General features: G+C 43.8%; 1 protein-coding gene and 1 non-coding gene across 3 annotated transcripts in view; both read right to left on the bottom strand.

Moving 5' to 3' along the window:
• Positions 1-5,943: 5,943 nt before the first annotated feature.
• Positions 5,944-25,141, bottom strand: part of COP1 (COP1 E3 ubiquitin ligase) — a 124,653-nt gene continuing 105,455 nt past the window's right edge. For both annotated transcript variants that reach the window (XM_062497423.1, XM_062497424.1), the window contains exons 19-20: positions 8,913-8,957; positions 5,944-7,015 (exon numbers count right to left, since the gene is read on the bottom strand). In XM_062497423.1, the coding sequence (XP_062353407.1) occupies positions 6,998-7,015; positions 8,913-8,957 (63 nt within the window). In that variant the 3' untranslated portion in view covers positions 5,944-6,997. The remainder of the gene's footprint in view (positions 7,016-8,912; positions 8,958-25,141) is intronic.
• On the bottom strand, positions 24,610-24,745 carry LOC134047059 (small Cajal body-specific RNA 3). The gene has a single exon (XR_009933409.1). It is a non-coding gene; the product is annotated as a small Cajal body-specific RNA 3 (non-coding RNA).

Below are 25,141 nucleotides of genomic sequence, written 5' to 3'. Positions count from 1 at the left end.
TCTCCTCTGCCAGCAGACATGGGTGGGGCAGCCAGAGCAGCTCAGTGGGTCCTGACCAGCTAGGAGGCACGAGGAAGACTCTTGTCCTGCAAGGAACAAGCACACAGGTACTGGAATTTCCATCAGCTGGCTGCACACAAGTTGTTAGAAAAAAATAAGAAAAATAAAGATAAATGGAGGAGAGCTGAACATGATGGCAACCCTTCTCTATCATTCCTTTTCTTCTCTAAGCAGATCAAATTATAACCTGGAATCACTGAATACATATTTTATTATGTGGATAATTTAAAGGATGAGGATGAGACAGAGAATTCATAAGGTACAGTCATGTTAAAAGACAAAGAGTTCCCATTAATCTCCTACAGGGAAAAAAACTGAACAGGAGAAAAGTGGGAGGTGAGGACAGGTTGTAATCCATGCTATCCTCTCCTCTTTTCTCTGGGTGACCTGGGGCATGCAGGGGTGTCTTCTCCACTAATACCAGACAGAAGTTGCTTCTGAAGATCTCACAAAATGGACGTGATGCTCCCGAACTCTTCCTGGCTCCATTGTCCTTTGCTAGCAATGTAAACACATAATTCCTCATCACATTTAAAGAGCTTGGGAACCAGCTCTCCTCAGTGCAGAGCTGGGGAGCAGGGGATGCCACCCTACCTTCCCCACAGCCCCAGGGAGGGCTGTCCCATGTCCCTCCCAGTACTCACACCCTCCCTGGGGCTGTGCCATCACGGTCTGCTGGGCTTTGGCCCATTTCAACCTGGCCTGGCGCCCGTCTGGCGCCAGCTCGAGCGTGATGCTCTGGTGACTTTGAGGGGTCAGCCCCACTTTACTTCCCCTCAGCATCCCCTAACCCATTCAGGCATGGGTTGCTCTGCTCTCCACAGATCAATGCCAGCTTCAGGATGTTTTTTTTGGCCACCAGAGGACCAGGAAAGAGCCACTGGCTCTTGGTAATTGTTTTCATAACTATAAAGCAATAAACAAAGTAACTCTCTATATTCCTGGCACCATGATGGGGGTGTGAGGGCTCATCCCTGGAGGTAGGACCCTAGCACATGCCTCTGACCCAGGACACTGGTAACGGGACAGAAGCAGCTGGCCTGGTGGCTTCAGAACAGCTCCTGCTCAAATCTAAGGGGATAAAAAGAGTGTGTTTTCCTTCTTCAACACCTTGAATGGTTTTATGGAGATTTTGACAAGTCAGATTAAGCACTCTAATCAAGACAAACTTGTTGTTGAAATAAGGTCCCTAAGGACAAAATCAGAGCATTTTCCCTACCCAGTCCCACACATCTCACAGTGGAGAGACAGCTGCTGGCATCGTGCTTGCAGCATGAGCTGTTCTTCCTTCAGTGGTCACTGTCCTCACCGTGGGGTCTGGAGAAGGGGACACATGGGTTCCACTGCCTTCACACCCCCATGGCTCAGACTGTTAGAGCCCAGCACTGTGCCTGTGGCTCCCTGCAGACCCACCGTGGTGGTTGGTCTTCTCTGGGAGACTCTGGATGTTGAGGGGGCTGTGATGAGTTAATCTTGAAATGAACACTTCTAGCTCGTGAATTAAAGGCTCTTGGTGCTGCAAGGGCACATCACTGCTTGTGGATTTGGGACTTATGTTGTGCACATGCTGCTGGCTCAGTTTTAGCTGTCATGTGCTAGTACTCAGGCCTCCAAGGACAGCCTTTACCTCCAAAATTATTTCCTAAATTACTTTCTGCCCAAAAGGGTCTTATGAGGCAGCGTGCTTCTCAGTTCTTGGATGGGTGGAGGCACTGGAGGGATTACAGGGAGAGTGATGGTGTTAGAGATGCTCATGGCACTCACACTCCTCTGCTATTCATGCAAGCCTCCACCCCCAAAATTTGGGAGTCAAACAAGAGCATTGAGGTAATACCACGCCCCAAACAGATTTGGGATACACCAGAGAAGGCAGAACTGAGAGATGAATAAAACCTGTCTCTTTCTGCATGGATCAGAGGTTTTAGGCAAGCAGATAGCAAGCTATCAGATGAGGTTGGTTTTGTCCAGTGACTCCCTGATGAGCTATTTTCCACCACAGCCCACTGATGGTAGCAGGCACACTGCAAACTTTCTATTCCAGGCAGGTTAGAGGCTGTGATGTGCATGTGGAGCCCTCCTTCACCTGAAATGCTCATGATGTGGGGAGTCCTGTGAGATGCTGTGGTCTAGGAGAGACCTTCTCCCCTTCACCTGCACACTGGTCAGGAAAGTTCATACTAGTTTTCTTTCTCATAATTTATTACTAAGAGATGTCAAAAAATCATCACTTTCTTTCTCCTCCTAGGAAATTTCCCCTGCTGCTTGACGTTGGATGGTGTCTTCGGTTTCAAAGCAAGATGTAACCAAAAATGTGTATTCTATTACTATCTGTTAAAACCAGGTGAGGCAGTTTTCTTTATCATTTCCATGACCCATCCTCCCTCCAGGGAGATATCTCCTGTTGATGGGCCAGTCACTGCATGACTTATAAAATCACATAATCCCATTGTGAGATGCTCCACCCAGGGGGAGGAGCCAAGCATTCTTACCTGGATAGAATCTGAGATTTGGAACACCACAGTCAGCCTTTTTCCACTGGATTCCCAGAGGAACACCAGGCCCATCTTAATCACCACTGGACCTTCAGAGAGAAACTACAGCCTTCTACAGGATCACTGCTTCAACAGAACCACATCTGTCACTCCAGGAGGACTGCTATCAACACCCTGATCGACAAGGTGTCAGCTTGTATTCTGTCAAGTGTTTTTGTACTACTGCATTTTATTTTAATGTTCCTATAAAATTGTAGTTCTGACTTGGAATCTCCCACTGGTTTGCTTTCAAACCAGCACAGAGGGCAAATTTTTGTCCTGCCTCTGCTAACAATGGCCGGCCATCAGCTAGAGCCACATTTAACACGTGAAAGCTAAAATGGAGAGATTTAAAATGGAGAGTTTTTTTGCAAGACCTACTCAATTCAAACAGCTGGTTAACACACAGAGCAGAGAATTCACTTTGCTTTTACCCAACTAACCATTTTTAAATTATCTTGAGAATTTAAGGACTTAACATTCCCAAATACTGCGTTGTAACTGAAGAGAGATGAGATGATTATCACTTCAAGAATTTGCAGCTCACTCTGAAAGCAAAATTAAAGCAAACCATGTGGTGATGGTCACCACAAGGGTGAGGGGACTAGTGCTACAGATGCTTCTCGAGGAGACAGATGTGGGCTCTGGTCCTTATGCCACAGATGCTGCTCTAATTTTTGGATTCCCATGGTCTCAAGCACACCTTTCCACTACCCAAACCTCTCAGACCCCCCAGCATTTAAGGTCAGTGACACTCCCTGACCTCTACAAATGCTCCATCCATTAATAAGTGCAGGACGTGGCCTCCACCCAGCTGAGAGGAAGGAAAATCCCTCTCTGAGACCAGGTGAGGAACATCCCATGAGGCTGGTCTCAAGGAAAAGCCTTTGCAGGCAGTGGTGAAGGCTGGCAGAGGCAGGATGCAATCACATCCTCTGGATGCCTGCCAGGACACCCGGTGCTGCTGACACGAGGAGTTCTTCAAGGCAAACACCACAGCGAACACTCTACTCACCTCTGGACTGCTGCAGGTCCTTGCTGGGTATTTCTGGCCTCCAGAAAAGCAGTGAGAAAGGAAAGAGGACTTATGAGCTAGAAAGGAGTTAATTTGCCTTCCCAATTATCTGCTGATGTCATTATGACCTTCCATAGTTAAACAGAATTACCCTAGACAAACAAGGCTCTGCACTCAGGTCGAACACTTGCATTAGCAGCTGGCCACGCTCACTGCAGGAGAGCCTGACATATTGATATTAATTTAGATTTCCCATTGACTGTCATTTTCAATTCCCTCCAGCACTGGAGTTTTTTAGCACTGAGGCATGTTCCTCCTACTCTTCTGTTAAATGCTTTAAAGTTAATTGAAGATGCTGGCTGGCCAAGAAAGGTTTTAAATTCCTGTTCTCAAAAAATCTGACTCACCTAACACCTCTCGCAAGGACACGAGAGCTGGAGGCAAAACTGTTCTGGGGCAGTTTCCAGTCAAGGGCTTTGTAACCTGGTTCTGTTGAAAGAAGAAAGTGAGAATAAAGACTCCAAGTGCCCACCATCTACAATTAACTTCCACAAGGAGAGTGGTTAAGTGCTGGAAGAGGGTTTCCAAAGGGAGTTGGGAATCTTCTATCCTTGCCTGGTTGAGTTGTGAACATCTCCAGGCCCTGAAGCAATCTCATCCAACTTCTAGTAAGCCCTGCTCTGCACAGAGAGTTGGACCAAAGACCTCTCTACATCCCCCCCAAAGTCAATCAGCCCCTGACTCTAAATAGGCTGAAAATCTGTCAGGAACCATTTGCTGAGTTGGTGACTTATTTAAAAAATACTGACCACATGCTGTTTAAAAAAACAAACAAACAAAATTACACTAATTATAAGTGACTTAATTTGTCAGCTGTGAAGAGTTACCTGAAGGAAAGAAAATTAAGGGGATTAAAATAAGGAGCATTACCTCTTGTGATAAAGAGACCAAGACAAAAAATTGCCATCAACTTGTGTTTATGAGATGCTGTGTTTCTAATTAGGGCCAGACACCAAATTTGCATTTTATCTTGATTGAAACAGAATGAAAACTGAAAAAAATTAAAGGCATCCAAAGTCAAACAGCTTTCCCTGTTTAATTCAAGGAGTAACCTTACAGCATTCAAAACAGCTGCTTTTTTTCTTCTGTTTTAAAGATCTCGGCTTTGTCAGAGCAATTTCAGTTTAAAACACAGAGGATCTCCAAGTGGGGGAGAAAAGGAATGAGGTCACCTGCCAACAGCAGCTGTGTGGCATCAGGCTGGGGTACAACAGCAGCCAGGGCAGTTTGCAAAATAAATTAGTAGGCATTGATAAGCCAGAGACCAGGGGAAACCCACACCTGAAATCAGGGGAAGCAGGAAGAGCAATGGCAATGGATCATCACATCGGCCCTGCCTTTGGAGAGGGCTGGCTGGGGAGGATGCTCAGCACACTCACTCCACACCAAATTCTCTTAAAATGCAGCAAAATGGAAATCAAACTAGTGCTCAGTGGGAATGTGTCAGACAGCTGCCATCAGGCAGGAGGAACCAATTTTGTTTTCTTCTGCCACAGTGTCTCAGGTTACTCATAGAATGGAGACCTGCATGTAGCATGCCTGAGCAGGACACGAGCTGGCATGCTTTCTTCTCTCTCCTCACTCTCCCTGCCACTGACACACCAGAGATCATGGATGAAAACCAGCATGCAGCATCTGAGAGCCATGCATCCAGCCCTCCCTTGGAGCTCAGTATCACTCTTCTCCCCCCTGGACTAGACTCTCCAGAAGGTGGTGCATCCCACATCCTTCTACCTCTGAAGGAGCACAGATTACCCCCTAGAAACATGCACTAGCACTGAACCAGGACAGGACCTGTCCCCAGTTCTGCCACAAGACTTAATCCCTGCTTCTTTATTAATACCCTCAAGAGCATCCTTGCTCTTCTTGCCTGCTCTCTGCCCAAAGGGTGTGAGAAGGTCACACAATCTTCCTGGGAAGATCAGAGTCAGGCCTTTAACACCTGGAGGACATGTGAGCTGTGCAAAATCCCTGCATCAATCCCAGCCCCCATGGCATGAGGGAGACACGTCCTGCAGTGAATGAATGGAGAGGGATTCTGTTTGCAAATCAAAACACTTCCCACAGGTATCAGTGTCTGCATTGCACCTTTGACATCCATGGCAGGGAAAAGATGCTACTCCCACCAAATCCACTTTCAAGCTTAACGAGTTCTGGCAGCAATCCTGACAGTTTAGCCTGGCTGCTGCTCGTGACAACCATCTGCACCTTCTTATCTGCTCTGCTATCCTGCCAAGAAAGCAACAAAAACTCTCAGCTTCATGGTTTATTCCCCCTCCATATGTACAATTAAGTGTATGCATGATCATTAAAAATAAGGCTACTTATATCATGGCTCTGAAACACATTACAAACCAACTCCATCCCCTCTCTTGTTACAACATTCAAAATGCTTGGCTTCATGGTGTGCAGAGAGGGGCAAGCAGAACCAGACCACACAGGTGATTGAGTGGTGCAGGGCTTTGGTAACTGGATCTAGATGCCTCCTTGTCTAGCTGAGATAGTCAAACACAGCCAGGTGAGTGGGAGGCACATCTTTATCCCACAATGTCTTGGTGAGGTCAGTCCAGGTCCCAGGAACTGCAGGGCCCCTCATCTCAGCATGTTGCCAGTGGCAGGTGGCCCACATGGACAGGAGGACAACTTAATCCTCTCCTTTGGAACTGCCCTTTTGGGGCAAGAAAGGGGTCTAAGGAGAGGACTTCTCTTTTTGATGACTAGAGGACTTCAGTCTCCAGTGGTGTCAGCCTTGGTGACATTTCTCAACATATAACGCTTTTAAAAATTAATTAATAAACCAAAGGAACAACAGAACTGTAGAATGATGGGTTTTCAAAGTGAACTTGCTTGCATGTCCAGGTAAGGCTGAGCGACTTTCTTTTTCCAGTGGGGATGAGGAAGAGTCCAGATGAAAGTAACTGGAGATATTCAACTGAGGACAGCCCTGTATGCTCCTGTAAGCTCCCTTCACAAGTAAATCTGTTCTCTTATTCAACAAGACAATCTTCCAGCTTCAGCTTGTGGCTCAATAAATTTTATTATTCCTTTTTGTTTTTATTTAAAAGAATTTGTTTTCCTATCATAAAAATTAGACAACCATACCACCACCACCAGCAAAATCTGTGGAGTTAATGTTGATGGTAGACAGTTCACTGATGTTACCAGTGTCTCAAAATGTCCTAGAAAGTCCATAAATGGAAAAAAACCCAAACATGATCACTCTGGGGAGGAACATCAAGGTGGTTTTGGTTTCTTGTCCCACTGTGGTTCCCAGATGAATACTGTAGCATATCAGCAGGACCAAGTACCTCATGCCTTGAGAGAAAACCCTTCATACCAGCTCCAGTACCTGATTAGTAAGGAAGATGAGACATTTAGAATAGGAATTTACGACATTCATTATTTCCTACGTCAGCATATAGATCACTAAGATAGGACTGACCCTTCAGTCGCCACCCCTTACCCTTTATTCACCAGCATGAAATAATATCCCACAAATAGGAAAAGCACTTGGCAAGCATCCCAATTTTGATGTCTGCTTGTGTGATGATAAATTAGCCATGAAGCAAAACCATCCACAGATGCCTCATTTCCCCTCATCTCAATCACACAGCTCTTGGAAATCTTGTAACAGAGATCAGAGCTTTTGTCATCCCAACTCTTTGTGCTCATTTCCCTTGTCCAGGCTGGGATGGAACAGCAGCCTCTGAAGGCATAGACTAGAGACAGCAAAGAAGTACCTGTGGGGCTGCTGGAGTCCGCATTAACCTGGTTTGGCTTTACTGGGAAAAACTCTGGAGATGTAGCTCATGGGTAATGCCCAGTATGGCATCTGTCTCTAGACTGGTGTGGGTTTGGGCACACCCAGACCTTTCCCAGACCATCCCACCTTCCCCTTGCATGCTGTCAAAGGCAAATGGAGATACCAGAGTTCTGACAGCCCTGGCTGTCTGCACATTTCTCTCTTTCTACCTTCTCTTGTTAACAAGCTAAGTGCATGAGCAAAACCTCTCCCCTCTAATCACTGCTCTTGCTGCTGGATTCACGTCAAAATATCAAAAGCGTCTGTGCATTTTTTCCATTTTCCTAAGGAGTAGGTGACCAAAATAACCACTAATCAATTCCAAAACATGATATATAAATAAAACCTCTAAGAATGAGAGGTTACAGCAGCACATGCTGAAACAGCAGGAGTAACCCAGCCACTGGTGTCCTAAAAAAGGGGGGAAAAAAAATCTTGATATGCAGTTAAACACAGACCACTTTGATCTCTCACCATTCTTGCATTTCTGACGATTTTTTCCAGGTTAGTTCAGACCAGCAGCTCTGGTATGGGTCCAGAGAACTGCTACTGCCACAGGGATGTGACAGACAATCAGGATCTCAGCTTCATGACAGTGACAAAGCAGTATAAACCTCTGCAGACAGCAAGTAAACCCCTTTACCAGCAGCTCCAGAATGCTGCCAGGGGTCTGGGCTACAAGCTTAGGGCATTAAGCACCAAACCTAACAGCATGGTGGAGGTCAGTGCTGCTGTGTAGAGTGTGGGATTAAGTTCTGGGTTTGGGTTGAGTTTGGTACTGTCTTGGATACTGGTTTTGCTATGCTTTACATAGACATGTAAAGCCAGACAGTCTTTTCCATATCACTTGACATTCCATGGATAGAAATACATTGAACAGATATTCTGGAAGACTTAATTAAAGAGCTGAAAACCTGGTGCTGTGCATGGGGAAGGCTGATGCTTTCACAAAACCCTGTGCTGGCAGCTGCTGTCTGTTACCGCCCATCTGAGCACCACAGTCAGCAAAGACAGGGAGCATCCCTGCACATTCCAGCTCTGCTTCAGCCAGATGCATCCCTGCTCAGCTTTCAGCCCTGCTGCATCTGCAGCAGCCAGAGGATGGGTTCAGGTTAATGCTGATAAGTTAACACTTAGCCTCTACTGACATGGGAGCCAGCAACAGCCTGGGGAGGTGCTTGTGCCAGGATCTCAAGAAGCAACAGTGAATGCTGGATGGCCACCAGCAACTCTTCTACATCTCACTGCAACTGGTTTCACTCCTGGGGCACTGCCTGCTCACTTCACTGTGTGCCAGAGGCAAACACATCATTTAAATTGCAAACCTCTGCAGCCAAGATGACCTCCTCTAATGGTTTCTCCTGGCTGTTCAGTGTCTCTGACCTTGCTCTTTACTATCAACAGATTCAAGTGTTTAAAGGTGAGATTGTGTAAAATAACTTACCTTAATTGTACCCTGACTGTTAGCAGCAATAAGCACATTGGACTCCTGGAAAAAAAAGAGACACTATTAGAACCTGCCATTGCTTTTTTCCCCTCATTTTTTTTTTTTGGATGAAGCAGCAGAGAAGTTATTTTTATCTTAAACATTAGAAATATATCTAATTTTAAAGGGATTTAACTCCTCCTATATCTGAGATGCTTTCAAGGCTAGAAGTCTTTATAAGTTATACTACCTTGAAGAATTAGAAAGCAATAATCCTTAGTGCTTGTACAGAGCTCTAAATCTCCAAAGCAATTTACAAACATGAATTCATTCTCACAGCCTCCCTGTGAAGTGAACTAACACAAATAATAGCTATTTCATCTTTTGGCAGCATATGGACAAAGATCTCCAGCACCCTAACTAAACCAACTAATCACCCTTACAAAACCCCTCTAGCTCCAAGGCCAAGAGGCTTCAGACGGGTAAAACAAAGAGAAGAGATTAGAGAGCAATAGCAGATGCACCCAGTTTGAAAGGGAAGATAAACAGAGAGGGCTCCAGCCCTGCTTACAGAGGCAGCATCCCTTTACCTCCTGCCAATTGGTGGAGTTGCATTTGGAGATACCCTGGTTGACTGTGAATTAATGGTCTGCTGCATCTGTCAGGCAACCCCCAGGCAAAAGCTGGAGGAGAAAGAGCATCTCTCCAGACCGCATTGCTTATGTGATCAGCAAGCACAGATGCACCCTCCCCAGCCAAAATCCTATCCAAAATCTACAGGGAAATCCACAAGCCTAAAGCACATAAGCACTAGGGTGCTGGCAAGAGCCCCAGAGATGCTGAGAGAGAAGCACTACTCCCAGACAGGTGTCCTGCAGCCATCCTCATGCCAACAGACGTAGTGGACGCTGCTGAACCGCCCACAGTGAACTGTTTTCTCTCAAGATAGCTGATATATTTTCTGAGACACGTTTTTAAATTTCTCTGGCTGCTGCTATCCATCCCCAAACTTCCTGTAATTATCCCATCACTTAACATATGCATTTTTAATAAACTCAGTGACTAGAACACACCGTGTTCCAAAGGGAGTGGGAAGGCAGCTCAACACAGCCCCAAGCTGGCTGTGTGCTGCCATACCACGAAGTTCAGAACTTTGCACAGCCTCTGGATTTGGGGCAAAGAGAGAAAAATCCCCTTCAGTGTGAAAATCCATTTATCTGGTAAGAGTAGTCTTGTGGTGGGCCACTGGGCTAACTGACACAGATAGATTTGTTCACCCTGGTACAATCATTAGAGGATTAGTTAAAACTCCTGATATTATCTCACTAATGATCTCCCAAATCTAAGCTCCTGAAAGAATATACTGCAATTTCTTTTAATTTGGTGGCTAAGAATCTAATCCTGTTATCTGCTCAGCTTCTGGTTAACAGCATTACAATCAAAACCCACCGGTGGGGGAAAGCAGATATAAATATTATCTGGGTATGGGAAGAGAGACTGGGATGCCCAATAGGATTCTGGAAGCAAGGGAGAGGGACCAGCAGTGATCTACTGTGCAGTGCAGGAGACCTGAACTACTGAGTACAGTTGATGGAGGGTTTGAATGATTCTCATTTGCACTGTGAGTGACTGGTAATTCATCCTGCTGCTGCAGTCTGCTGGGGTGCCACTGTAAATGAACTTTGTTTCAATGAACAGTTTTACCTGCTAAATAAAATAAAAATGGCAGAGGATAATTTACTCTCACTCCCTTGTTCTTCAGAAGCCCCTGGGTGTTGTTTTTTTTTTTTCAGCAGGGTCTGAGCTAATCACTGCTCTGCTGCTTTCATCCACAACCATGAGATGCAAACAGGTGCAGACAGCAGCAAAACTAGCACCAAATCTGCCACTGAACACACTTGTTTGTTAAGGCACTCTAGCACTGCTTCCTTAGGAACACAGCTAAGTAACTTGTTTTTAATCCTCCAAAGAAACAATTCACCTCCTTTTGTGTAGCCTGTAAAACAATGTGTTAAACACCTAAAGAAGTTAGGAAGTTGTTTAGATTTGTAGGTTCATAACTTGCGACAGCTGTGTGCACATTAAATCAATCTTTTTGCCAGGATATGTATGAATGGAGTCACCAGGACCTCAAAGGAAAACCACCATCACCACTGAAATGGCAGAACACCTATTTCCCTAAACACTCTACTATGACTATCTGTATCACTGAGGCATGAAAAACAGGGTCTCACATTCACTGTGGCTGCATGTGCTACTTTACCATAACCAACTGTGTTTCTGTGCATGGCAAGAAGGTTTAAAAACTGGCCTTACTCATCATGCATTTCTGCTGCCTGCAGGAGCCAGCAACTCCCAAAACAGAGGCAGTGGGAATGCTGAAGATCCAGCCCAACTGAGTAATCCTGCTCTGAGGAAAGCAGTTATTAAAACGACTCTTCTACATGTGAACCTTCCACGAGTGGTTTTGTACCTGTAGCCTCTCTTAACAGGAGAAGCAGAAGGAACAAGATGTCTTTGCTAAAACAAGACTGAAGAAGGAAAATGAACCAAAATAACAAAGACAGAGACTAGGGTTTACTGCCTGGAAACAGCAGCATTTGTTCTGTGTGGCTGCTAATCTCAGCCTTTAGAATCTTGGTCCGCTTAAGGCAGTAGAAAAAAGCTCTGGGGATGTCAAAACTATGCATCTTCTTGTCTTTTAGTGTTACACATGAATTAAAAAATCTAACTGGCAAACGTAGGTGCATGTCAGGACTCATGCTAAAATGAATATAAGGTCCAATTCTAACATGCTTAAACATGTTCCAAGGCTGAAGTTCTGTGCTAAAACCTATGAAAAACTTTCTGCATCTGCCCTGCCTTTTTTTTTTTTTGACTGCAGAGATGGTATTATGGGAAATCTGAAGGGCAGTTCCTTGACATGGGAAGGACTAGACTCCACCATAAATCTCTGTTATGACACAGAGAGGTAACCATTCACAAGGTTAAGGAGGCAACCATTACGTAAAATGAAGCTGTAAATTGATCTTGAGTGCAAAGACAGACCTGACAGAAGCACCTCTGTCCTGAATCTGACACATACCTGTTTCTCCAGTCTGAGTATGACTGGCAGACCCACAGTAACTTTAGAGCATTCACCCATGGGATTTGAAGGGCCTTTCACTGATCGCACAAAAAAAAAAAAAAAAAAAAAAGGTTTTTTTTGCAGCACATTGTTGATGGCAAAAAAACCCAAAATCAAGTTTAGGACCTTCCTGAGTATATGAGATACCTGCTACATTCATCATTCAAAGCAATAATTCACCTGGTGACGGTTGGGTTTTGAAGCACACTGATTTTCTTCCCTCCAAGATGAGCCCTATTTTGGATGGCCCTGGGGAAGCAATTTGTATAGGAAAGGAACAGAGGACAATTAAAGTCTGTCTGACTGCTGCTTTTCATGCAAGAGTAGTCAACAGTAACACAATCAGAAACGCTCTGGATGTTTTGCGAGGTTTGAAAAAACTCAGCTGAACAACTGAAAAGTTGTCAGAGCTGCTCCTGTGCAACAGGGAGTCAATGACAGCTGAGGTTGGAGCTCTTCCACTCCTTCACATCTTTGTGTAAGGAAACATTGCTGGGAGGAGAGGATATCTAAATCAGTGTGGACAACTGTTAAAGCCATGCACACATCCTAGAAGGAACACCCACTGGTACTCAAGTGGATTAAACTCCAGGGAGTGAGGAAGAGCTCTGAACACATCCTCCATCCTTCCAGTACCTGCAGGGCTCCTCTCTGGCTATCCCTCCTCATCAATAAAGATGCCTTGCTGCAGCTGCAGGAGCTACACATCCCTCTCACCAGTGGGCCTGTACAAAATCACAACTGAGTATATTAGTCTTCCTCTGCTGACATCAAACCTGTCCCAAAAGGGTTCAAAAAGGGTAAGATGAGCACAAATCACTAACAATCTTTTTTCCACTGAATACAATCCTTTCTGAGATCATTGCTCTCTTGCTATCCCACACGTATCAATCTTTGAAGTGGAAATCAAAAGCCCACACTGAGGAAAAGCTGGATGTTCCTTAGGATGGATGCGTTTCCAAATTATACGTACACATTTTCACACAAAGGGCTAGAAATAATTTTTGGGTCCTTCACCATATTACACATAATTACAGGCCATAATGTTTGCTCTTCTTTGTTATCCCACTCTTTTCTGCACAAATAAAGGAGATTCAGCTCAAACTTCTAGCACAGCCATCACTCAGGTAAGCATGAGTTTCCTGGTTTTTCAGTCAGGTTTGTTCTATGGATTCACAGCTAGGATTCTTAAAAATCTTATTTTAAATTAACAACTTCTCACCTTCCCTCCCCAGCAGATGTTTTGGTTAACAAATGGCTGTTTTTTCAACACTTATTCCAAGGAGCTGGAGCCTAATTAAGCAAAGCTGTTGATACAGTGGGAAAATCACCTGAATGAGAAAGCTTGCACTCAAGCAGCCATTGTCTTCTGTTATTTGCAGGTAGAATAAAAGTATATCATTGAACTAAATCTAGTGCTGTTTGTACAGAAAGTCCATTATTTAAGTAAATTTACTCCTTCCTTACTAAAGGTGGCAATTATTCCGGTGCTGGCTTTTAGGACTGAGCTGCAGACTATCTGCAAAACATATTTCACCAAAACTTCTCCCATCAACGTCACACACAAAGTCTTTCTACACATCTAAATGTACAGAGTGGTTCCCCAACAGACCACCACTGCTTGACTGCTCTTCATCTTGTAATCAGCAGATTCTAATGGCTTTTCACTCTAATTCTCCTAAGCCCTGGTTATTTTCTTGTTTTATGACACATCAGCTTTTTGTTTTTGAAAGAAAATTACAAATTCTAACCCAGAAAACACAATGAACCTCCAGTGTACAAAAATCAAGAGGTTTTGAAAAGCTGAACTGCTAGATTAGATCCCTTCCCAGCAGGACAATGTGCTGCATGCCAAATTTTGGGGCTTTTTTCTATTCTTGTGATACAACAGTTATCAATGAACGGTGCACAGTGGGTTGGCTGAAGTGGTGCACAACCCTCTAACTCCCTGTAAACCAGAATTCACTTTCTATGCCATCACGCTTACCTAACATTAATCCCTTTGGAACAAATTTAAAGGAGTATTTATTATCTATACTGTGAACATCAGGCTCAAGCAGAAATTAATTACTTTACACCAAGTGCTTCTTTACAGAACAAGGTCTAATATACAGAAGATGTTGTACCAAAGTATTTCAGGAGCAGCAACATCCAACTCTTCAGGTATAAAACCTGGAACAGAACATGCATGCCTAAACTGTGCCTTTAAATCCTTAGCAACTGTATTTTTATCTAATTTTGTACCTTTGTACAGACAGAGATAAAACCTCTTTAGGCTTATCTGGGCCCCAGAAAAAAAACAAGAAGTCAATACATCTGAAAAAGGTCTTGTCTGTGCTTCTTTCTAGAGCCAGCTGCAAATACACAATCTTTTGGAGTTTTCAAGTTCACAAATGCTACACAATTATACTGACCCAGCATAACAAGGCTATTTCCTAAAATGTTAAGCCTCAGATTTAAAGATTATGGCACTCCTTTGACTCACTTTCGCTTGAAAGACTTGTCTGCAATCATACATAAATATACACAGTTTCTTCTTATGTCAGAATTCATGGACACACTGTAAAGCATTTTAGAAAAAAGTTCTGAAACAAAATAGTGTTTTCATCATCCTACATCATGCAGTTTGCAGCTTCCACACAAGATGAAGTGTATCTCACTAGGAAATGTGCCCAGGTAGAAATTCAGCATGCCCTCAACTCCCTCCCCTTGTTTTTTAAAAATTCCAGACTTTAACCTCTGTACCTGGGATGCCTTTATCAAATTGTCTGACACTTCCACATTTGGTATTTCTAGCTGCAACTCAATACACATGACTACAGCCCTTTTTCCTACTCCCTGAAATAGCCTTCTCATTTTTGGATCTTACAATGCATTTTTCTCCTTCTATTCACCTCGAACCCCACACAAGAAGATGCTGTATAACTAGAAGCTTATTTGTTATCATACATATCCAGGTTTGTATTCACAGCTCATGGATGCCCTGAGGAGAGCAGTCCAAGGCTTGCTCCAATGACACTCAAGTAAGCAGTAAGCTATCTCCAGCCAAGTGAGAAACCCCTTTTCCTTAATATGCCCTTTCAATTTCTGCATGTAGCTCTCAAAAAAAATCCCACCCACCCAAAAAAAAAAAAAAAACAACAAACCCAAAACAAAACAAAAAACAAACCAATATCAAAAAGGCAACTGAAGACAGGGCTAAAAGAAAATAGATGTACACACATATCCAGTGCTGCACACAGCCATCAATTTCCTTGTTTTGGTGCCATCTTCTGAATTCAAGATGGAAACGGAGGCCAATGAGACTGATGGGGAGAAGGCAAAGAAAGCTCTGCAAAGGCAGGAGAGCCAGCCAGCAAAGCTCACCCCAGGTACTGCTGGTATATTGGCAACTGCCTCTGCAATTTAGTCATTCCAGAATAAAACTGGTATTGATGAGCATCTAATTTATTTAGAATCCAAGATGAGAAAAATCTCATTAGACACTTATTATTCTGCATCTACTGGAAAGCAAGATACACAGCTCTAACAGCTGCTGCACACTCCCCCATCAGGCAAGGCAGGGAGACATACATTAAAACCAAATTATTCTGGTGTTAACCCTGCACCCCCAAAGCACAAGTCTTCCCCTCCTCTCTGTGTGGGAATATTGAGTTCCACTGCCCATTTATCTGGGACAGGGTCTCTAAAATTACTTGTTCCTATAGTCATAAATCCTGGGATTTCAGATGCTCCCATGAACAATATACTCAGGACCTTGAAGGAAGTGGCAGCAGTATATAAATACAGCTTACAATAAGCATTCAAAAACATATACATAAACATGCAACACATTAATATCAATATTGCAAAACCACAGGAAATGGCAAGGCATTAGTTCAGTGAAGACTGCTTTTAGCATCAATTCTTTTAAGACTTAAAACTCCCAAATATTCATTTAGCAACACAATGCTGCACATTATTTGAAAACTGCACCGTTTAAGACCTGCATTCTTACTGCCAATACCTTTCCTCCTCTTTCCCCTTCTATTGTTTGTTGCAGTCAGTCATTACATCATGCTGGAGGTGATACATTTAATCTCTCCCTAGCCAAGGTAAGGCTGCTCTACCCATCACTGCAGTGTGGGGCAAAACCAAGCCCCAGGGTGTTATCACTAATATTGCTATTGCATTATGTCTCCCTTCCAAACTCACATCTGAAACAAAAGATACAATCTGGAGAAACAGCCACTGATCTGAATGAGAGTATTCAGCAATTTCATCTAAATCTGGTACTTTCAGATTTTGGTTTTGCGCAGACCAGTGGCAAACCATCACGGATCAGAGCTGTAAACACAAATCAAGAGAATGTGAAAAGCCTTTTCTGTTCAAGCTACCTTGAATTAGATAAGACAAACAGTCCACCCTATAAACACCAGAGCTACAAAGCCCAGTACCAAAGCACAGCAAGGACCACAGCTCCCAGCTGCTGCACTAGGAAAGAATGGATGAAGGGAAACTTACGGGAGAAAGGTTCTCCCTCCAGAAGATGGCTGGGCACTGGAACAGGCTCTCCAAGTAAGTGGTCACAGCACCAAGCCTAACAGAGCTCAGTATGTGTTTGGACAACACTCTGAGGCATGTGGTGGGATTGTTGGGGTCTTGGGAGTCTGTAAGTCAAGAGTATCTCTCAATTCTTCAGAGAGAAATCAGAGTGCAGGGATTGAATTAAAACCTTTAGATGAATTGAAGTATATTGAGCCACTCACACATGAAGTAGAGGTATAAGCTTAAGCTTTAGAGTAAGTAAGCAAGTAAGTAAGGGTAAGTTTTAAGTGCTTTAGAGAATGAAGGTCTCAGATACCAGTGCAGAAGCGCAAGTTCTAGTGAAGGTTGAAAAACATAGTCCTAGACGCTAGTGTTTCTGTAGAGGCTCCAGGAACATAGTTTTAGACATAATAAAACCATAGTAAGAATATTGCTTGTATTTTTTAGATAGAACAAGATAGACCATATGTGTAGTTTATATGTAACCTGGAATGCTAGGAAACTAGAATTCTAATACGTTAAGAAGAAACGGTTCAAGTTTGTGTCTTTAGTTTGTTGGGAAGTTTGTATATAAGAATCTATGCATTGGGGAAAGATCTGCCTTTGGCCCTCTCCTCTCCCCTATCATTATTGCCTGAAGAAGAGAGGAGATGCCACAGCAACATTAGCCCTGCTGGGACCTCGATGGGAGCAGCTTCTACCTCTGACTGGGACTTGACTTCTATTTGGGACTCTACACCAAAAACTTTAGAGTGGATTTTAACATTTGTGACTCTTTGCCTTTCGAGACTGATATGCCTTTGCAATCAACAACTTCATAGCAACTATTAGCTGCTCAGCTCTTTAAAGGGGAAACACCAACCTGATATTGGGGTATTCTGTGCAGGGCCAGGAGTTGTACTTCATGATTCTTCTGTGTCCCTTCCAACTTGTGATATTCTATGATTCTATCCCAGCTCCTTGGTTCTCTTTAATTTACAGCACACTCCCCTTGCCCTTACTGTGAAAGGCAAACTTCAATCTGCTAAAGCCCTGCTTCATGTTCAAATGGTTCTGTCATGCCTCTTTCAAACTCAGGATGTGCTTTTCCCATCCCTCTTATCTTTTCTACTCTTCTTCCTTCTTTTTCCAAGTCAGTGATTTCCCTTCCAGCTCAGCTGTACCCAACACTTCTCAGCTCCCTCTTTCAAATAATCTTCACACTTGTATCAGCAATTCCCTTACTTGGGCAGAACTTTCCAAGACCATCTGTCCCATACTCTTCAGGGCTTTTGTATTTTTGAGATCATTGTCCCTGGCATAGCATTTCTCATCAAAACCTTACTTTCAGCACTCTGGTCTTGGTTTCAACTGCTTCTTCCACAGTACTAGGTACATCTCTCCATCTCCCCTTCTTCCTCAAGCAAATTCACCCTTGAAAATCATGCTTACAGCAGTTTCCCTTCCTTCGCCTTCCTTCTTTTCCTTTCCCCTTCCTCCAACATACTAGCACCAACAGCAATGTGCACATTTTCCTTGGGGCCAGAAAGGGAAGAGATGATGGTAAACCTTGCTTTCTGGTCCCAGTATCCAATCAACCAACTGTATCTGCTTCTAGAGGCAGCCTTCCCTTGGTTCCTCAACTCATTATTGCACTAGGATGATACATCTGTTCCCCTGGGGCCTGCCTGGGCCATCAGCTACAGCTCATTCCCACATCTGAGAAACATCTGCCTAGATAAACCCCAGAGGACAAAAGCATATAAGCAGACAGAAGCCTTATGGTTAGGGACTGCAACCTCATGTTATTTCATGGGAACAAACTGCCACTGGGCCAGGAGCATCCAACTAGAGAAGGTGATCCACGTCAGCAGCTCACAGACTCACACATGCCCCAGATATCCTTGCTTTCGTGCTGTTTCCTGATAGACAAGAGCTAATACTGCACATCAGCTGCCACTCTGAGCTGGAGCAAGGTCCTCTGAAGGCTGACAAATCCCGTTGGGACAAGAGGGATCACTGCTATATGTCCTGTGCTCTATAAAGCTCAGCACATGGTTGATGCTGCCAGCAGCTTGCCTGGGCCAGACATCAGACTACAGATCCTCTTATTAAATTTGTTCCCACACAGAAACACCACAAAGTAAGTCATTAGCTGGTCCAGCTCCTGCTTTCCTTCCTTTCCCAGTGCCATTTGATTCAGTCTCTAAAGAGTTGGATGATAACAGGCTTCAAATTGATCCAACTACCTTGATGTTAATATTTTAAATTATTAAGTCTTACTTCTCTAATGCAAATAAATCATTTATTTGTGCCCATTTAATTAATCCAATCAGTAAAAAAAACTTTGCATTTGCACCACATTTTTTATCAGTGGAACCAAAGATAGATTACAACATTAATTAAGCGTAATAAATGCCCCGGTGAAGTAGTGAAGGGTTATCCTTCACACGAGGAAACCGAGGCAACACACTTGGTGGATTTGCCCAAGGTTAATCCAGATGTTCCCAATGAGGTGTTGAACAAAAAAGGCAGGGATGAAGACCACTGAGGTTTAATTCTCTCCGTAAGAACTCCTGTTGGAACTGCAGTATTTACTTATTTGCTGATGGGAAATCCATTCCAGATGCATTCCTCTCCCAAAAAAACTTGAGTCACAAACCACTCAATCAAGCATGCTGAAAACCAGCCCTAAATTGTGACAGCCAGCCATGTGAGGTTGCACACACTGGGTCCAACATCATCCCAAGTCAGGGGTTCTGCAGGACACGTTATGACCATCCCATACCACGGTTCACACCTACACACCCACCTAAGCCCATGGGATCTGGACACTTACCTGGTGGTCTGAGTTCATAGATGTACAAGAGTGTCTGGTAGCTTCCAAGTGTTTCATCAGCTCAACCAGCCCTTGGGGAATTTCATACCAGGCTCTCATTCAAGCAGAAATTCCTGAATGACCCAAGCTAACCTCTGGGGACAGAGGTCATGCAGCTGTGTAACTGGTGGGAATACATACTGGCCACTACTAGCAGGACAGGCTGGGGAAAAAAAAGCCTTCCTAAACCCCCCACATGACACCATCCCCTCAAGGCAAAGGTGGAAGAACAATACACGCATCACAACCAGAGATGGTGGCAATCAATACAGGAAGATGGGTTAATCACAGGTGATGTCAGGAATGATGAAGGAAGCCATCTGAGCCAGGCTGGCTGGGTCAGCAAAAGAGGAACACTTTGGCAGAAGCTCATGAAATCAATTTATTTAAAACTGATAACTGATACATACTCTGCTACTGTTCATTTTACAGGGTTGGCTGTCAACAATCTGGGGAGGCCAAGCTGTCTGTTTGGGCAACCCCAGTATGGTGGGGTGATCTGGCTGGAAGCCAGGTGCCCAAAGTCAGTCTGTCACTCCCCTCCCTCAGCTGGACATAGGAGACAGTAGGTTTAGAGTTGAGATGAGGACAGGGAGAAACCACTCTCCAACTACCATCACAGGCAAAACAGGCTCAACTTGGGGAAAATCTGATTTATTACTAACCACATCAGAGTAGGATAATGAGAAACAAAAAATCTTAAAAACACCTTCTCCCCACTCCTTCCTTCTTCCCAGGCTCAGCTTTACTCCTGATTTTTTCTATCGCTCCCCCCTCAGCAAAAGAGAGGGACAAGGACCTGGGGCCACAGTCAGCTCATATTGTTTCTGCCATTCCTTCTCAAGGGGAAGACTCCTCAAGCTCTTCCCCTGCTCCAGCATGGGGTCTCTCCCACTAGAGACAGTTCACAAACTGCTTCAATGTGAGTTCTTCCCACAGGCTGCAGTTCTTCACTAACTGCTCCAGTGTCAGTCCCTGTGCGGTCACAAGTCCTGCCAGAAAACCTGCTCTAGAGTGTGGCCACCTCTCTCCACATGGCCCTGCTGGGAGCCTGCTCCAGCATGGCCTTCCCACAGGGTCACATCCTTCTTTTGGGCATCCACCAGCATGGAGTTCTCCATGGGCTGCAGGTGAATCTCTGCTCTCTGTGGACCTCCATGGCAGCAGGGGAACAGCTGCCTCACAGACTGCAGGGAATTCTCTTGTACCTCTTCTTAAATACATTATCCCAGAGGTGCTACCAGCATTGATGATGGGCTCAGCTTTGACCAGCAGTGGGTCCATCTTAGAGCTGGCTGGCACTGCCTTTGTTGGACAGGAGAGAAACTTTGGGAAACTTCTTATAGAAGCCACTCCTGCCCCCCCCACCAAACCATGCCAGACAAACCCACCTAGTAAATCACATCTCCTGCAGATTGCAGCTTCTTTACCCCATTCTAATGAAAACCACCTCCACTCTCAAGATTGATCTGACATAGATAACTAAAAAAGAGTCAGCCTAAATTCTGACATTTTTAGTTTCTCTGCTTAGTCTTCAATAACAACATCCTTAAACACACCAAACCATTTTTAAGTGGGACCCCAACACCAAATCAAAGCCAAATCCTGACAGAACAGTATCCTAAACCAACCAACTTTGAAAGTCCTGGACATGCATTTAAATCCTGACCATTGCATTAGTGGGTCTCAAAATAATGTTGTGGGGAACTTGAGTGCTCAATAAACACATTAACTCTTCTAAATGTTTTGCTTATGCCAGCTGGAAAAGAAGGATGATGGTTTTACTGCATCTGCAAGCTTTGTAATTGTGTTACTGGATGGGCCAGAAGTCTGGCAGCCATGGAAATCAAAGCCTTCATTTCTCTTTAGACCAAGAACAGTATATTTAATAGCAACAGGAATGAAGTCACAGTTCCAAGTGTCAGCACTAAGGGTGCTATACGAGGCAGGGAACAACAGCATATGTTAAAGCTGAGGCTGCAGGCAGGGAGTGTGGGGAATTACACATCTGTGGGGCAAGCAGGGCGAAAACAATAGGAAGAAACACACCAGGAATGCAAAAATCTCATCCCTGGAGGCTGCTTCCACCCAAAGCGCTGCAGGCTGCTCAGTGGTAAGAACAGACAAGAGAAGGAAACCTGCAAGGTGGCCCAGCCTGTAGCTGCATAAACCACTATTTATATAAAAAGATATATTTATGATTTTTCCTTTTATTTTCTATGAAATACACATGTGCCACAGAAGTGACATCACCAGGACCCGGTGAGACAGAAGAAATGATAAATAGTTTCTAGCAGAGAAAACTCAAGGTACAAGCATTAATATCAGCATGCAGAGAATGCATGAAATTGTACCAGTACCAACGCTATTTATAACATATGCTGATTTGGGAAAAAGGACTTGAATTTGAGGAATGAAAGTTTAATTAAAATAAAACAAAAGTTTCCATTAATCTTGATAGAATTCACAGTCTGGTGCTCTCCTTCATCATCCACTTACAACACAAGTGGATGCTATAACAGGATGAGGAGTCACCCTACGTACCTGAAACCTCCCACAATGCAGACAAGGCTGGGCAAGCTGTACCAGAGCACGTGGCCTTCCCTAGGCTTAGAAAATAGGACACTTTGTCTCCTCAAGATACTGTTCAAAAATGCCCTGAGTGCAGTGGGCACATGTTTTCACTAAGCCAGGACACACAGGACAATGAGGAAGGGATATTGATGAACTTGAGAATAGCAAAGAAAAATGGCCAAAGCCTAAGACCTGCAGGCAGGTTCTGATGAAACGCATTTCACGTCACAAGCACAAGTTTTCCCTTGAGCAGGTAAAATTCCAGTTATACTTACATCTTCTCCCTGTGCAAATTCAAGTCATAGAGTTTGTATTAAAAACATTTCCTGTCCTCTGTTCCCACAGTACAGGTAAGCACTGGTAAGGATGGGGCAGCAGAACAGAGTATCTTCCCCAGCCAGGAGAACCATCTCCCATACACACCTGTGGCCAAGAAGGGGTTTAGGGCTGACTTGGCTCACAGTCAGTGAGGGCTCTGTAGATGTTCTAACTGTATGGAAGAGGGAGCTGACCTGAACTGTGGCCAGGTCATGCCTGCAAAGCTGTTTGGAAGAGAGGGATCTTTGCTTTGTACAGTGAAAGATGCTGGAATCTCTGAAAGAAGAGATATCAAAGCCATTTTTGCAGGTCAGTTTTCAAAGTAAAGCCACAATGCAAACTATCAGCTTTCATGACAAAATTATATGGCTGGTATTGATGAAGACAATACAGTAAATTGCATTTTAATAAGGTCTGACTGTACATAAAAAGTGAAGAACTTCATTAAACAAAATCATACAGAGCACAGATGATACACATGAAGTTGCTTTTGATATCTGACTCCTGATGCTTTCTCCACTGTATTTATCTGAAGGGAGAAGGGAGTGAGGAGACAGCTATGCCTTCGGCATTAAGAATGATGAGAGCACAGCTTTATAGCTTTAGTACAATAAATGCAAGGCATGGGCATCTTCTCTACTTAATTCCACAGAATGAACCATCAGAAAGATAATTATGAACTCTGCATAATCTAGAGGATTCAATATTGTGCCTTCTGCCTGATTCCCTAATCTCAGCTATCTAAAATATTCCTGAATCCAGAAACATGGGTGAAACCAGCATCTAAAATGCACCCAAGTCCGGAATCACTGGGTCATTCAGCTGTAGAAAAGCATTTTAGATCTGAAAACAAAGGATGCAAAGAGAACAGACAAGAAAACCCACCAAGCACTGAGATTAAAGTCAGAAGCAAATACAGGATGTCTTAAGACAAGTTCATTGTTTGTGAAAGGGAAAAAATATCCAAACAACACACAATTCATACTAGACAGAAATTGTCTATTCTTTCATTCACCTTCCAACTTTTCCTCTCCTTCCTCATTCACCTCCCTGCAACTTACCCTTCCCCTACAGAATACCATGATGCAGCCCATGAATTCTAATTGCATTTGCTATTCTACTAAATCCCATTGATTAAAATGGGCAAAATTAGCTGAATTCATTTATCAGGCATTCTCCACAACAGCAGAGGAGAAGCCACCTGAAGCTGTAGATGGGCTCTCTTTTGTTTACAGCTTTTAAATAATTCAGAGAGGAGCTGTCAAGTTGAATCTGCAAAGCTCCCTTGACTTTGGACTTGTGCTATCAGACTGCGTGCCTATTGTTTATAAAGACAAAAAGGAAAGTGTTACAGGATCATATGTCTGCACAGGAGGGGAGTCAAGGACTAGGGGAACAAGGGCTGTCAGGACAGGAGTCATAAAAAATACAGATGGGAAAGAAAAGTAGGCAGTAGGTGAAATACAGATGTACCAGCAAAGCAGCAAGAGCAAGTTCCCAGTCTGTGTGCTATAAATACACAACACTTTCAGTTTCTTGCGGAATATGATATTGTCCTTTAAAAAGGAAAACCCCAAATGAAAATGGTAACTTTAATTAGCAATTAAAAGCCCAACTTCCCAGCTATACAATTGCAGCTGCCTCTCCCAGATCTGTCTCACTTCTGCAAACCCATGACAGCCGTCAGGCAGTGGGCCAGCACTTAGTAATCATTCCCAAATCTCAGACAGCACAATTTCATCCTTTATTTTCTTTCTTTCTGGGCTCTTTGGGCAGACAAAAATTTACTAGGTCCTATCTGGGGACACCAGAAAAACACAGGTGATGGTCCCTAGCATCCCAGAGAGTTCATACAATTCAAGGTGTCTTTTAGAATTTTTTCTTTTTAAGTGACTCTGTGGCATGCACAGTTCTGATTGGTTTTGCACAGTCATTTTCCATCAAAGATGCAAACCTGACTTTAAAGCAAATGACTGTTTCTTGAAGCAGCAAGAATGGAGAGGGGAGGGAAACATCAGGACGTGTAGCCTGATCCACTCATGCACATCCCTCCAATCAGAACTCAATCATCTCTACAGCCAGTTTGCTAAACCTAACAGGAACTTTCAAAAAAGAGCATTTTAATACAAAACCCAATAACTATGATTACAGTCTTGCTCTAAGCTACTGAGCTGGATTAACACTTGGCAATTATACTTAGCTGTGGATGCTGCTGACAAAATCCTGCCCAAGGGCTGTCCCCCCCCGCCCCGTGGTGGAGCAATGCAGCCAAGGATGCTGCAGGAGCTCTCTCATCACATTGCAGGCCAACACGTGTAAGGAGGGGAACGATCTGATTTAGTTGGCTGTCCTAAAGCAGACAGAGACCTCCACTTTGCTCTAGGAAGACTGCAACAGAGGGCAAAAAAATATTAATTTTGCACATGACTGGTCCCAACTGGTCCCCAGCAGCTTCCAGTCCTAGAAAATTTAATGATTACCGGCCTTTTATACACCCTCTTTTATCCTAGGCTCCTGACCATATCAAATTCTAAATGAAACATGATGTAAGGCATGCAAATAAGACAAAGAAGAGAGGATTCATATAATAGGAAAATATCATTAAGTGGAAAAGTTTAACTCAGAAGGTCAAAATCTTTCTAACCAGAAGAAAGAGGTACTGCATGGGGCACACATTCCTGAAAGCCTAAATGTGGCACCAACAGTGCCTTTCTTACTCAGTGACTGCCAGCCAACAGCAGGGCCTGGAGCAGCAGTGCCATTAGTAAGTCCCTACATTCCTTGGCCTTAAATACATTTGTAAACTCCAGGGAACAGCTTGCCAATGGTGTGTTGCCTGCTAAA

This window comes from Cinclus cinclus, chromosome 8 (assembly GCF_963662255.1).
Source record: "Cinclus cinclus chromosome 8, bCinCin1.1, whole genome shotgun sequence".
Lineage (NCBI taxonomy): Eukaryota > Metazoa > Chordata > Aves > Passeriformes > Cinclidae > Cinclus > Cinclus cinclus.
Note: the sequence above shows the minus strand (reverse complement) of the source record. Positions and strands in the feature narration are given on the sequence as shown.